Below are 15664 nucleotides of genomic sequence, written 5' to 3'. Positions count from 1 at the left end.
ACCCTAAACCCTAAACCCTAAACCCTAAACCCTAAACCCTAAACCCTAAACCCTAAACCCTAAACCCTAAACCCTAAAACCCTAACCCCTAAACCCTAAACCCTAAACCCTAAACCCTAAACCCTAAACCCTAAACCCTAAACCCTAAACCCTAAAACCCTAAACCCTAAAACCCTAAAACCCTAAACCCTAAACCCTAAACCCTAAACCCTAACCCTAAACCCTAAAACCTAAACCCTAAACCCTAAACCCTAAAACCCCTTAAACCCTAAACCCTAAACCGTCAACAAGGTTCGAAAGGGGCCTAAGTAATTGGTCGCTGGAATGAAGTCAGGCACCAATGCCGATGGTGCCAACCACTGTTCATGTTCATATTATACGCACTTGAGCAGGTACAGATAACTTTTACGGAATACGTACATTACGTACTCACAATAGTTGCAGATACCAGTAGCGTGATGCATATGTTAACACACTCATACCTGGTGCAAATATATGTGATGTGATACTGTATCGGCAGGGGCACACGGCTCAAGGAGACCTGTGCAGCATCCACAGCTCATGTTTAATTAATTATTTAATTAAGAACAAGACTCCAAGTTCATGTGCAAGTCCAGTTTCAAGTCTCAGTTTCACGTTCAGTTTCATGTCATATTATTTCATGTACAGTTCAAGTTCATGTTATGTCCGTTCAACTCACATCAATTGCAGTTTATGTTAGTTCATGTCATATGTTTTTTTGCCCAATCACGTCACATTCACTCATGTTCACATTAGCATTTATATGTTTACTGTTATGCGCGCATCCCTACACTGTCAGTTAAAGTTAATTGTTAACTTGCTGAGATTTGTAATCAAATCTCACTTAATAGTCTCAATTACCTTTCCTCTTGAAATGGTAGATCATGTGCCAAGATCAAAAGATGCGACAGAGGATCGATTGGAGTCCTCTTCAAGTCTAGAGTCCTCAAGTCTACCTCAAGGTGCACTAGCAACAATCTTTTCAACGTCCTCAACCTGAGGTTATATGTAGCCACCCATGCCCCGTCAAGAACTACGTTAAAAAGTTTAGGAGAAAGGTGGACAATCTCGTCCCTAGAAGACCTAAGCTCAGCATCTAACTTATCAACATGTCGTTGAGACTTGGCAAGTTTCAAGGTGCTCAACTACGCGGTGGAGCTGGGAGTATTCCCCATTAGCCAGACTAAGCTCCAGTCTAGCAGACCGAAGCCTAGCTTCTAATTGGGCCAACTCCCTACAGATGACATCAAGGTCCAAATATAAACGCCGATAAGACTCGTCAGCCTTTGAAGCTCTCTAGCCTCCTCTAGATCAACCTCTAAAACATCACCACAGCTGCGCTCTACCTCCATCACATCCTCCAAGAGTGTGGACATGCGGATGGCCTCCCCCTCACGCTCCAAGGTTTGGGCCAGTTCAACATGCGCCCTCTCCAGAGATGGTGTCCTATCCATGTGCTGGGGCGAACCCCTAGTCTGTTTGCCCCCCTATCCACTGCCCATCACGGTTGTCACAACCGGAAAAACAAAACAAAAAAGTTCAAAGAAAATAGAAAACAACCAACAAACAAGTTAAACAACAACAAATCTAATGGGAAATCAAAAACTTAAATGCATTAATACCGATTCACAAAACTCAACCTCCAGATTCAAGAAGAAAAATCAAAAACTAAAAATAGGAAAAGGAGGAAGAGAGAAAGAAGAACTCGCGGAGGGAGGGAGAGAAACTGTGAAGGAAGAGAGGAGAGCTAGAGAGGAGAGCGACGAAGGGAGAGAGAGAGAGAGAGAGAGAGAGATGATTTGGTTAGAGTTTTCAGCTTTTATACTTAAAGACCTAAGTATAAAACAACGTCGTTTTATATTTAAAAATTTTTTTATATATATTTATATATATGAAAATGGGTTGGCCAGAGCGGTGCGGGGTAAATGCGGGAGGGCCTAGGCCTAGCCCACCCCAGCACCCTTTTCTCCCAATGGGCAGGGCCCCCGCCCTCACATGCGGTGAGTTAGGTTGACCGTGCCGGCCATGCAAGGGTGGGGTGGTGGACAAGAGGTGGTGGGGGCGGTGCCCCACCATCCAGCCTTATCAGTGACCACCAGCCTTATCAGTGCCCCACCAAGCCCATCACTTAATGATCAATAGTTCACAACTAATCTAACAACACCAAGAAACTGTCAATATTCTCTGGGGTGAAAATCGTGTCAAGCTAACGTATTTTGGCTATCTCTATCCCATGCATAAATAAGATTTGCATGCTCTTGCACTCCCTTGGTGAGAGTAACCTCAAAATCACAACTGTCAAGAACATGGTGCCATGAGGCCTTTGCTGGGAACTCGAGATGGTCAATCTCACAAATAGGAAACTCCTATCCAACCTCGAAGACAAAAAGGAACTTCCAGTCCCAATTTTTCACTTAAGAATAATGAGACTCCAAATGAATAACCCTATAGCTCGTTTGCGAGCGAAAGCTACATTGGTTCCCATTGTGGCACTTGAAACAATGGGTCTGGAAGAACTCACCAGGAGTGAGGTCGAGGTTTTCCTCGCCAGCAGCCTCCAAGGCCTGCCAAGCGTTGGGCAATGGCCACCCCCAAGAAGTCTAAGACATTGCAAATTGGGCAATAGAAGGGAAGCCGCAACCTAACCTAAAACATGCTGACATATAGCCCAGCATGCTCGGCGACCCCCTTAGAATTCATGATGTCGTCATGAGGCCTGGGAAGACTCAACCTTACTAACTCAGGGATTCCATAGTGTCCCCTCACAAAGTCTAACTCTGCCTAAGAGCACTAGCATTGGCTTAGCCAAATCCTAATGGCTAGTCAAAATTCGGCTAGGTAGCTCAAAAGTGCATTAGACTAGGCAAACATCCAAAGCTCCATTTTTTAGCTACATTAATTATATATCTTTCTCTAAATTTAACTAGTCACTGTTCATTCCAAACTATTATTTTACTCTACAATTATTCCCAACAAACATCTTCCTTCCCTCGTTTTTCAGTTCCTCAATCTGAAAAATCGCACCATTCTTTTTTTCAATTCCTCACGCCGAAATGCACAAATAACTTTGTGTTTTCTCTCTTCCTTAATTTCCTTTTCTTTCTTTTTTCAATTACGCCAATCGCACCTCTCCTTTCTCCCTTCGTCCTCTCCTTTTAGGAAATCATTTTCTTCTTCTTCCAAGAACAGAGTTTTCGCAAATCGCATATTCTTCCAAGCATTTTTCGCAAATCGCATCTTCTTCGCAAGCTTTGCATTTTCGCATCTTCTTCCAAGCATATTTTTTCTTTCCATTTTTTCCAAATTTTTTCTCGATCAACGAAGTAGGAATACTCGGTGTGTGTATTTGCAAAGAAAATCGCAACACAAAGTATCTGGACTTTGAGGACTCAATTTTCGCCCTAGACTGCCAAAACCACGTGTCTCACAATTTTTCCTGTTTTGATTTGTCTAATAAGAGAATCTGTGTTTGTATTTGTCTATATTTTGATTTAATGCTTGTTTTGATTGATTTTGTCATTGTGTTTGAAGCATCAGGTATGGATGATTTAATGCTTGTTTCCAGTGATTTAATGCTTTGTGTTTTTTTTTTCGATATGGTTCCCAGTGATTCTCCTACTTTTGATCATATAATTGTTTTAGTAGTTCTCAAATCTGTTTGAGTGTGCAATTACCAGACCAAAGGTTTTGGCCTAAGTGGTAAACCTTATTACATGAAAGGCGTTTGATGCATTTTTCTAGTGTATTGGGGCCTAAGATCAGTAATTGATGATCCTTCTAATTGTGGTGATCTCTACCCTTAGATATAACTTTTGTGATGATCAACCAGGACAAGCATTATATTGTGGTTCTTTTATCTCTGCCCTTGACATTTGTAGAAACTGTTTTGTTTTGTGTTGGTAGATCTACTGTTGATGTACTCTCTACACACAAGAGGGCATTAGCTCTCGTTTTAGTATGAATATGAATATCAGCAGTGTTTTTCTTTTTCTTTTTCTTTTTCTTTATTATCATGAATATAAAAGTCGGAGTAGTACAAATTGTAATGAAGTAGAAAAGTCTAGCTAAAGAAGACTTGTATGCTTGCAAATGCTCGTGGGCATGCTCATGAAAATTTTTAAATAAAGTTACAAGATATAATATAAATAATTTATTTTGTTAAAATTTATTTTGCAAAATACAAACAAATATTATTAAAATATATAATATTATATTATTATTATGACTTTGGGATGACTAGTCCAATGTGGATTAACATTTCCAAAAGTTTTGGCTTTAGCCAAAATCTCAAGTTTTACTCAAAATTCAACACTTTTCAAGTAGGTCATTGCCAATGCTTTTAAGTAGTGGTGGCAGTCTAACGACAACTCTTGAAGGCTTCCAGTTGCGAGGAACAATCACCATGGGACTTGTTGCCAATGGCTAGGTCATTGCCAATGCTTTAAGTAGTGGTGGCAGTCTAACGACAACTTTTGAAGGCTTCCAGTTGCGAGGAATGATCACCATGGGACTCTTTTGAGGACAAGCATGGTTGAGAAGATCAAGACGAGAAGCGAGAAGAATTTTTGGGAGCCATTCAATTGAGAGAATGAGTCGATTCGGGGAAATGGGAGAGCAGTCTAGGACAGTGCGAAGGGTGTGAAAGGGTCTGAAGAGAGAATGGTACTTACATAACATAAGAGCAGAATAAGAAAGGTTAAAAGAAAGAAAGGGGTGATGTGGAGAGAAAAGATAAAATTCTCACCGACACATGCGGCAGGAATCTACGGGATTACTGTTAGGGATAAACGTATCTAGGAAGCGAGCAAAGAACCACGGGTGACTAAAGGCCACTGTCACAAGATAATCATATGACGACAAGGGGAAGACGATCAAAGAGTTGATATACGTGGAATGCTCCGTTTGAACTCATCAATTGGGCCAACTGACCATAGCCCCCCTAATGTCAATCCTGACCCATAAGATAAACCCTAATGATACATTAACCCAACTAACCCTTTCCCGACAGAGTATAATTCTACAATGATCAATCCAAGTGGAACATGCCTACCAAATCGAACTTATTAACAGTCAAATCAAGCCCAGAGGGATTACTACATATCTAGAGGGGTTACTACATTAAATGCTCCAAAGAAGACACTCAGGACATTACCCTGTCACATCACGAAAATTAAACACTCAAAGAGGGAACATTATTGCTACCCAACGTCTATAAATCAAAGTTTTGAATTTCGTATCGTACCAACCGATACAGTCGAAATATACCGTTTCTATGGCGTAGCCGGTACAGAGAAGGGAATAGTTTCGTATCGGTCAGAATTTCGGCCGTTTCGGCCCGTACCTACCAATATTTCTGCCTTTACTTTTTTCTTCCTTTTTTTTCATTTCTTCAAACTGCAAGCTCGTTTTTTGACCTCCCAATTCAAATCAGACTATTTATAATTTATATATATATAATTTATTAATATATAGACTATTATTTTAGAATATTATTTATATATATTTATATATATAATTTATTCATATATAGACTATTCCGAAATAATATTTGAAACGGTAACTGATACGGTATTCAAAATATTACTATTACTGGATGGAGAGGTACGTCTTGCACACTCTCTAACTCCAATTTCTACACTCATATACCTAATATAGTATTCCATACTGAGGTCTCCGAGTCTCACTTTCTGGTCGCAGGACTAAGGGGGAAGAACATGCATACCAAAAGCTGCATCAATAATTTATTTTTAGTTTTAAAATATTTATTTTAACATTTCTTTTTCATGTGGCATGTCACGTTAATAAGTCCAACTATTCGAGATTTTAATGGAGGGATGAATTTGATCAGTTATGGAACCATTGAAAAAAAAAACAGTTCCTCTTCAGAACGGGTAAGCCGTTCTCGGGCTTTCAACGGTAACGAATAAATTTTATACACGTTAGCAACCCCCATGTAATTTTCATGAACCACATTGTAGGATAGCAAAAATCAAATACACATGATTTCTTTTCCCCCTCTGCACTTCCTCCCGAATCTCCACTGCCCACCACGTTGCCGATACTTGTCTCAAGTCCTCTGCACTCCACAGCCAGTCGAAACTCGTCTCAGGCCCGTCTCAGGCCGTCGTAACCCGGACCTCCACAGCCCGTCGCAACCCAGACCTCCACAACTCGTCTCAGCCCTTGGGAGCCCGTCGCAACTCGTCTTAGCCCGTCGTACCCTTCAGCCGTCGCAACTCATCTCAGCCCGGCGTAGCCCGTCGCACCCTTCAGCCAGTTGTAGCCCTGCCGTCACACATGGTTTGCGTTTTCAGATCATATTTATTTATTTTTTTACTTCCTATGTTTCAGTCGTATTTTGATGTTCTGCATTTAGATAGATTGGAGTTTCTGCAAGAGAAAAATTTGAGAAAGAGGTTAATGAGAGATCATATATTAACAATGTCATAGTTGATATCTGGAGGAAACAAAGAATGCACAAAGAACTTGAAACTATTATTGTCCATTTCCTCTTGTGTTGTGGTTAATGAGAGACCATATATTAATTTACAAAACACAATAGACAAATGGAAAGGGCCAAGAGAACGTGAATGGAATTAGTTTGACTAAGTAGCTGATCATAATTGATGACAGATCAGTTTGTCTAAGACTTTCATACAAAACTAATAGAATTTCATAGTTCATTGCATAAACTTGTTTCTAGTATTACACAAAACCATTCCAGTATATTTTCCTTCACTGTTGAGCAAAATACCATTACCTAACTTCAACTGAAGGATTTTCTGTCAACTTTAACTTTTGTCATTGTTTTATGTTTTAATGAAGGATTTTTTATCAAGTTCGGATAGTGATGAAGTTGAGATAATGATGAGTAGAAACTGTCGAGAAGTTGAAGATGATAGTATCGGGGCTGCAATTGGAGTACAACAATGTGATATGAATGTGCTACATGTGCCAAATGTGGGAGATGAAGTGAATGTGGAAGATGGAGTGGATATCGGAGATGGAGTGAATATGGAAGATTGAGGGGTGGAAGATAGAGTGAATATGGAAGATCGAGTGAATGTGGAAGATAGAGATAATGTGGGAGATGAAGATGGAGTAAATATGATTTCTAGCTTGAGTAGTGATCTTTTTGAGCCATTTGTTGGGAAGGAGTTCGATGAGGTAAAAGACACCCAAGCCTTTTACAAGGCGTATGCAAGACGAAAAGGTTTTGCAATGAGGACCAACCATACTCGATTATCAAAAGAGGACAGAAAACTAATTTTAGTAGAGTATGTTTGCTCAAGGGAGGGATTTTGGCTTGAAAGTCGGAAACAAAAAGAACAAAAAATTTCTAAACTTGCTGAGACAAAGATTGGATGTAAAGTAACAATATGTATAAAAAAGGATGGTAAGAAGTGGACAGTATTCAAGTTTGTCGTTGAACACAACCATGAGCTACTTACACCAATAAGTACTAGTTTGCTTCGTGGACATAGAGGAGTGACGCATGTCCAAAAAAAAATTATTATGACTTTGAATGAGTCTGGTATACCAACAAGAAAAATAATGTCAGTTTTGAATAAAGAATCAGGTGGTGATTTTAACATTGAATGTATTGTTAAGGACGTCGAGAATTATTTGGAAAATAAAAGAAGGAAATTGTTTGAAGAAGGAGATGCACAAAGGTTGTATGCCTACTTCCTTGATTGACAGTGTAAAGAACCTGGCTTTGTGTATTCCATGCAAGTTAATGAGAATGGATGTATGGGCAGTTGCTTTTGGACGGATGCAAAATCAAGGTGAGCATATCAATATTTTGGGGATGTTGTTACATTTGATGCGACGTAGTTGACAAATATTTATAAAATGCAATTTGTGCCCTTTTCAGGAGTTAACCATCATACCAAACTATAATGTTTGGTTGTGCGTTGTTAGTTAATGAAACAGCCGAATCTTATGTGTGGTTATTGAGAACATGGTAAGAGACAATACTTGGGCGTGCCCCTTTAACCATAATTACTGATGATGACAAGGTAATGGCAAAGGCCATTGGTGAGGTACTCCCAAATACAACTCATAGGTTGTGTTTATGGGATATTTTGCAAAAATTTCCAGAACATTTGGCAAATATCTATAACAAGTTTTCGGACTTTTAATACGAGTTCCGTCATTGTATCCATGAGACAATAACGACGGATGAGTTTGAGCATGAATGGAGTGCAATACTAGCGAAGTATGATCTAATAGATAATGATTGGCTGCAAAATCTTTACAACCGACGAAGTGGGTTCCAGCTTACTTGCGAATAATGTTTTTTGCTGGTATGTCAACAACTCAAAAGAGCGAAAGCATGAATAAATTTTTTAAAGATTATGTTCGTTCAAGCACGATGGTGAGTGGTTTTGTGCATCAATACGAGAAAGCCTTAGATGCACATTATTTCAAGGAGAAAGAGAAGGACGTGCGAACAAAATCGACACAGGAAATTATGAAAACGTTATGGAAAATTGAAGAAGATGCGGCCTCAGTCTATACAAGGAAGTCTTTCATGATCTTTCAAGATGAGCTATTCAATAGCCAACGGTACAAATCAACCAAAGTTGATAAAGAGGGTGAAAGTAAGATATACGAAGTCGCACCGAATGACAAAGATAAACCTACTTATTATGTGACTTTGGAGAGTGGAGAAGCAAAGGCAATATGTACATGTCATATGTTTGAGTTTATGGGGATTCCTGTAGGCATATTCTATGTGTCCTTGGGAGGAAATCAAAATTAGATATGTTGCAACATCATTATATTCTAGAGAGATGGTGCATCAATGCTAAGAGCCGGGCTATTATTGACATACCAAATTTTGATGGAGCTGTAATGACACAAGATGATCCAACTATGAGAAAAAATAAGTTGATGATGTAATTCTACGATCACAAGTTGTATCAAATTTTACACAAATTTTGTTGGATCCTCCACGGGTGCCAACAAAAGGCCGACCAAAATCGTTGAGAGCAAAAAACTCGAAAGAAACTCAAACCACGAAGAAAATGCGTTGTAGCATTTGCAAGACTGAGGGTCATGCTAAGAACAATTGTCCTTCAGTGAGGTTTGTTTATAAAGTTTTGAAATTTGTGTTTTAATTTTTTGTCTTTTAATCACTACTTAAATAATTGGTTATGGTTTATTATCTTTTATGTAGAGATCTTGGAAATACAACTGGGAACAAGACTTCAGGCTTGGATCCGTCACTTCAAACAACTGGAGGTCATGCTAAGAACAACTGTCATTAAGTGAGGTTTGTTTATAAAATGCAAATTTGTGTTTTTCATATTTTGTGTTTTAATTACTACTTAAATATTTTTTTACGGTTTATTATATTTAATGTAGGGATATTGGAAATACAACTAGGAACATATCTCAAAGCTTGGATCCGTCGCTTCAAACATGAGGTTGGTTGGTGTTTAAGTTGGTGCTTAAAACGTGATGATGCTGTTTAAATTGGAGTGTAATTGTTTTTTTTTAATGTTACAATTAATGAGAGTGAAGAATTTGAGAACTGCGGTGATGGCTCAAATATTAGAGTGCATTCAAAGGCTTATTTGGAGCTATTGAAGGAATTTACAATATTTTAGAGAATTGGACATTTGGAGTGAAACTTAATGTATTTGGACCTATGTTTTTGGAGTCATTGTATTTTGGAGATAACCAGATGGACAATGCATATTGGTTAGGGCTGACTAGTTAGTTTGCTAGCTTGCCCAAGTTATACTCCAACTAGCATTAGCATTAGCAACATGAATTCTAGCAACAATCTGACATGATCTGTTTTATAGCAGAAGCATATATTAATTTAAATCACCAAATTATTTTGAATATATTTTCAGTGTTGGCATCTTTTTATATTTGAACTTGTAGCAACGATCATTATGTATTTGAATACTTGTAGGGTTGATTGCAGAAAATTATTTGACTACTTGTTGGGTTGACTACAGAAATATTACTGCAATATTCTTGTGCAATATCCTGTTCAGAAGATGTAAAGAAATGCATCTTATTATACAAAATGTAATACAAAAGATGGTCTAGATACAAAATGCAACAGTCTTTCATTATATTTAAAAATGGTCTAGATACATTCCAAAAGTAGCTCTTTGGAGAACTACAAAATTTAATTACAAACTGGCTAATAACCATGGGATCTTAGCATAACCCGACATACATGATGCTCGTTCGGATACAAAATAAGTACAACACAAACCACAACAATACAAAACCATGACAATATTTCTGCATTTAATGTTCCCTTGTTGGTCTCTCCAAAACAGGTTGGTCTTTTGCTCTTGAAGTCCAAGAACTTGAACTAGCACCGCTGTCAGTGTGTTTCATATCGCTTGACTTCGGTACTGCAATAAAGCTTGCCCAAGTAGTAGTAGTGCTGTATGGATTTGGCTGGTATAAATCATCAGGTCTGCAGATTTTGGATAAGCACATAATAAAAATTTTGGAAGCACATAAGCTAAATATAATTGTTGTGTTGTACCAGTACTTGGGAGGAAAATCTAATGTTGACAGATAATCTTGGGCCAACTACAGGAAAGAACGAGTTAAAAGTAGGTGTCTTTATCATGAAAACGAAGTAAAATAAATGGATGAAGAGAATGAGTGTTTCTCATGCCTACTGATGCAACTTTCTGGGTTCTCAAGTATCAATGTGTACACCAAATAAGTGGATCTAAAGTGAAGGTACTGAAATGAAAAAATTAAAAGGAAAGAAAACATGAGTAAACTGAATGTGACATTTTTTTTTTTTGAGTTACAGTCCATTTGCAGCCACATTGACTGAATTGCTAGTTTTTAACAATGTTTAATTGAATGTGAAAAAATTCCTGGCCCCTTGATCATATTGTTTCTGAAAAACAAGCCAATGAATTGAAGGGAATTGTGAGAATTCAATGTTCCTTGATTTTATTCCATTTTCAAACTGAACTAAAATAGTCGAAATTAAAGCAAGAATTTCATCCAATGACTAGGAATAAAAAGCACCAGCAATATCGTATAGTGTTTGAATGTGATTTTAACTTGTGGCTCTTTGAAACCTTTTATCAAACACCTTTCATGCGTCTCTAATTTCCATTCTTGCAGCTGCCATTAATAACTCCACCGAATCCTTATTACATCACAATACTCACAGTATCAATTACAACATGTTTCTATCAAAATCATAATTAGAAAATTCAAACAAACAAGACCAAATTATTGAACTGGAAATTAGTTTTTTAAACACAATTTCAGAAACGAAGATCACTCTTTGAACTGTAAGTTCAAGACCCGCAACTACGGTGACTTACGAGAGAGAGAGTGATCGCGTGGACAGGAATCCCAGAAAGGGAGTGGGTTTCGGTCGATTTCCACCCCTGCTCCTCGAAGGTTTTCCGACGGTAGGGCCCTGCTCTTCGATGGGTATCCGAAGGTGGCCTCTGCTCCTCACATTTTTTTCGACGATGTCCACTGCTCCTCAAATGTTTTATTGGAAAGGCAATTCACAGAGAGAAAGAGAGAGAGAGAGAGAGAGAGAGAGAGAGAGAGAGAGGGGAGGGGGGGAAGTAGGACTGAAAAAAAAAGCCGGCCGAATATTAATTCTGTTTTATCGACACGACCCGACCCGAAATTACCCGAACCATTTAGTTTCCGACTCGGAAATAAAAATTCTCGAAACGTTTAGAAACACTCAGTTATTAACCGATACTCGAATTACACACAAAAAGGAGGTCGTAAAATATATAACACGGCTTTCTCTCTTGCGTAGGATTGTTCACCATCTGCCTCCCTCAGTCTCTCTTCTCTCTCGCTCGAACCTAAAGCCTCTTACAGACTCAGCTCTCTCTCTAGTCTCTTGCATCTCTCTCACAGACCAAGCAAAAAAAAAAAAAATTTCTTGCAGCTCTCTCTCTCTCTCTCTGTGTTTCTCACTCTCTAACTAAGTCTCTCTTGCTCACTCTCTATCTTGGTTGGATTGTGGAAGCTTTCTCTACTAGCACCGAAAAAAACTAATCCAAGGTAAGAAAAAGCACTTGGTGATTTATCTTATTAGGTGGGTTAATTATGAGGTGTTAGGGTTAGGGTTTGTACTGGGTTTCCAGTAGAAGGGTTGCTGTCTTAGGGCCTAGGGTTGTATTTTTACATCAATATTTTGGTAAGTTGATTTTGTAGTGGAGTGTATAAAATATGATGTTTGCAGAGGAGGTGCGGTGGGAATGAGAAGAAGGGGAAAGTGGAAAAGTAACGGGTCGGGTCGAAATACCCGTTACTACTGTCGGGTCGGGTAATCGGCCAAACGGGTAATAACCGAATGAAACATACCTATTTCGGGTCGGGTCGAAAATGGTGTTTTTCGGGCCGAATCAAGTCGGTGAACAATCCTAGGGGGAAGGAGGACGCACGTCGCAAAAATTTTTTTTTTCTTCCTCTGAATCATGGTTTACCAGTAGGTTGATGTGGAGTCTACGTAGCAAGCTACTATTCGACGTCGTTGAGAGAAGAGTAACAACTCTGTACCTGCAAGAAGGTTAACTAAAAAAAAAAGTAGAATTTAATCTAAAAAGATCTTCGTTTATTTTTATAAATGAGATGAGTTGAGATAAAAGTTAAAAAAATATTATTAAAATATAGTTTTTTAATATTATTTTTATTTTAAAATTTAGAAAAGTTGAATTATTTATTTTATTTTATATAAAAATTTAAAAAAATTATAATGATTAGATTATATTAGATGATATGAATTGAATTGAATTGAGAAGAATTATAAAAAGAAACGAATCCTTAATTAAAACATTACATTAAACACTTTTACAATGTTAACATTTAATGGTAATTTTTTTCTGATCGAATGGCATTATCGATTGGTTCGAAGGTCAGTGTCATCAACCAGAAGCATACAATACCTTACCACATAATTGTTGACTGCCCACCGTCACCAGGTCATCCGCACCCACCGATCCTACAATTTTTTACTCTTGAATTTCTGAATACCTGTCTTACTCCTCACTCTTCCTTCTCCAATAAAGCTTAAAGGGTGGGGACTCTCTGCGTGTCTCTCCTTCAATTTGATATTTTCCTTTCAAATTGTACTGCAACGCTACTGCTACGATACCCCTATATATGTTCAGATATTATCGTGATATTTGTCTTGGATCTGAGCACCTCAATCCGCGCCTTCCTGATCTTTTGTGTATTCGGTGTGAAGCCGCTCCGGCATTAGTAATAATTGGGTGGGAAGCTAGCAACTTGGAAGGAAGATAAATTAAAAGCTAAGCATGTACGGCAGGGATCCATGGGGTGGGCCCCTTGAGATAAACGCCGCGGACTCGGCCACAGACGACGACCGGAGCCGTAATCTGCAGGACTTGGACAGGGCGGCCCTGTCTCGGCCTCTCGACGAAACCCAGCAGAGCTGGCTGCTGGGCCCTGGCGAGCAGAAGAAGAAGAAGTACGTGGATCTGGGCTGCATCATCGTCAGCCGCAAGATCTTCGTCTGGACTGTCGGCACGCTGCTTGTCTCTGCCTTCCTGGCTGGCTTCATCACCCTAATCGTCAAGACCGTACCACGCCACCGCCATTCACATCCTCCCCCTGACAACTACACCCTCGCCCTCCACAAGGCTCTCATGTTCTTCAACGCCCAAAGATGTAATCTTACTTTGCCCTATTCGTGCTAAGTAGATCTGCTTTTCTTTGATAAAAGAGTACATAGACGCACGTATTTTTTTATATCATTTTTATAATTATGTTTTAAAATATTTAAATGATATTATTTTTATAAGTTATTTTTTTAAAATATCCATATAAATATTAATCGTAAACACAACTCACACAAGTTTTTATAAAATTAAGAAAAAATATACTTACAACTGTGAATTGCGTAACCGCCGCGCAATCGCTTTGAAAAAAATGAATTAAACATGGGATCTACATGAAAAAAATTAATTTTTTAATAGTGGACTCCACTCTTTTTCAAAGCGATTACGCGACGATTACGCACTTCACGATTATACGTAGAATTACTCTAAAATTAATGATGGGTTGATTATTACAGAATACGGAAACTTGTAGAAAACAATTTTTGCTATGTTTTTTCCGAAGTAAAAAGTTGTACCAAAAACAGCATTAGATCAATCTACTTTTGTACAGGAAAAGCTTTATATTAATTGTAAACACCATTGCAATGCATTTTTTTTTTTTTTTTTATTTATAGGATATAGGACTAGAGATGAAGCAATTTCAGACTATGAAAACTTGTATGAGACTAATATTAGTTTTTTGTTGACGTAAAGAATATTTTTTTAGAAGGTAAAAAAACATTTATACAAAAACATATAGATTTATTTTTGGACTCGTTTATTTTAGTTAGATTTTGCACCACGGAAGTAAAATCTTGGCTTAACCACTGGACCTGCTCTTATAGTTTATCAAGTTAGAAAACTACTTCGTTCTTTGTTTATTTATTTATTTTTGCTTCATAATCGCAGCTGGGAAACTGCCAAAGCATAATAACGTCTCGTGGAGAGGGAGCTCCTGTCTGGATGATGGCAAGTCCAACACCGCCACTTTTTACAAAGATCTGGTGGGTGGCTATTATGATGCTGGAGATGCTATCAAGTTCAACTTCCCGGCCTCGTTTGCCATGACCATGTTGAGCTGGAGTGTAATTGAATACAGTGCCAAATATGAAGCTGCTGGGGAGCTCAACCATGTTAAAGAGATAATAAAATGGGGGACTGATTACCTTCTCAAAACTTTCAACCATTCCGCTGATACCATAGACAGGATCGCTGCGCAGGTACATCTACATACTTGGTCATTCATTTAACCATATAGCTGATAGGAATATCATTTATTTTTTATTTTTTATTTATAAGTAAAAATATGATATATATCAAAAGGAGTAAATGTATATAAGAAAATACTTTGTCCATAATAGAAAGCCCCTAATGACCCAAAAAGCCCATGAAAAACAAACCAAAATACACCAACCCCAACCCCTTGTTTCCAGTAGAACTAAAACTCTACCCAAAAATACCATCCCGACTTCACGATACCCTCCCTTTAGAATTCCCTCTAGGAATCAGATTGTGCTTGCAGCCTAGTTTCCTGCCATTGAACTATGCTTCATGCTGTGTGTGTACCAGCCTTAGTCTGTTAGGAAGGACAAGACAGCTCCCCTTAGGGGCTGTCCGAGAGCTGTACTTGCAGTATGATGGTTACTATTACTAATTTAGGGTTGTAATCGAGCCGAGTGGATTTTTTGTCGAGTAAAGCTTGACTTAAATAGCTGGAGCTTGAGCTCGATTTGGGAGCTAGCCGAGCTCGAGCTGATCAATACACAAGCTTGGGTCAAGTCAAGTTATTTTCTGAGCTTTGGTCATGCTCTTTTATGAGCTCGAGCCGAGTCGAATTACTTCTCAAGCTTTGCTCATGTTTTACGAGCTCGAGTCGAGTCAAGTTATTTCTCAAGCTTTGCTCATACTTTTTTAACCTTTTTTTTTTTTTTGAATGAAATTGAATAATTAAAAGTTAAAAAAAAAAAAAAAATTCCCCTTGGATCTTAATATTTTCTCATGTATACTCCCTGTGTAATTGGACTTTGCCAATTATGAATAAA

General features: G+C 38.3%; 1 protein-coding gene across 1 annotated transcript; it reads left to right on the top strand.

Moving 5' to 3' along the window:
• Positions 1-12814: 12814 nt before the first annotated feature.
• On the top strand, positions 12815-14887 carry LOC109017757 (endoglucanase 25-like). The gene is made up of 2 exons (XM_018999951.2): positions 12815-13692; positions 14532-14887. The coding sequence occupies exons 1-2, from the start codon at positions 13320-13322 to the stop codon at positions 14870-14872; spliced, it is 714 nt and encodes a 237-aa protein (XP_018855496.2). The 5' UTR covers positions 12815-13319; the 3' UTR covers positions 14873-14887.
• Positions 14888-15664: the final 777 nt, after the last annotated feature.

Source organism: Juglans regia, unplaced genomic scaffold (assembly GCF_001411555.2).
Source record: "Juglans regia cultivar Chandler unplaced genomic scaffold, Walnut 2.0 Scaffold_292, whole genome shotgun sequence".
In the NCBI taxonomy this organism is placed as follows: Eukaryota; Viridiplantae; Streptophyta; class Magnoliopsida; order Fagales; family Juglandaceae; genus Juglans; species Juglans regia.
Note: the sequence above shows the minus strand (reverse complement) of the source record. Positions and strands in the feature narration are given on the sequence as shown.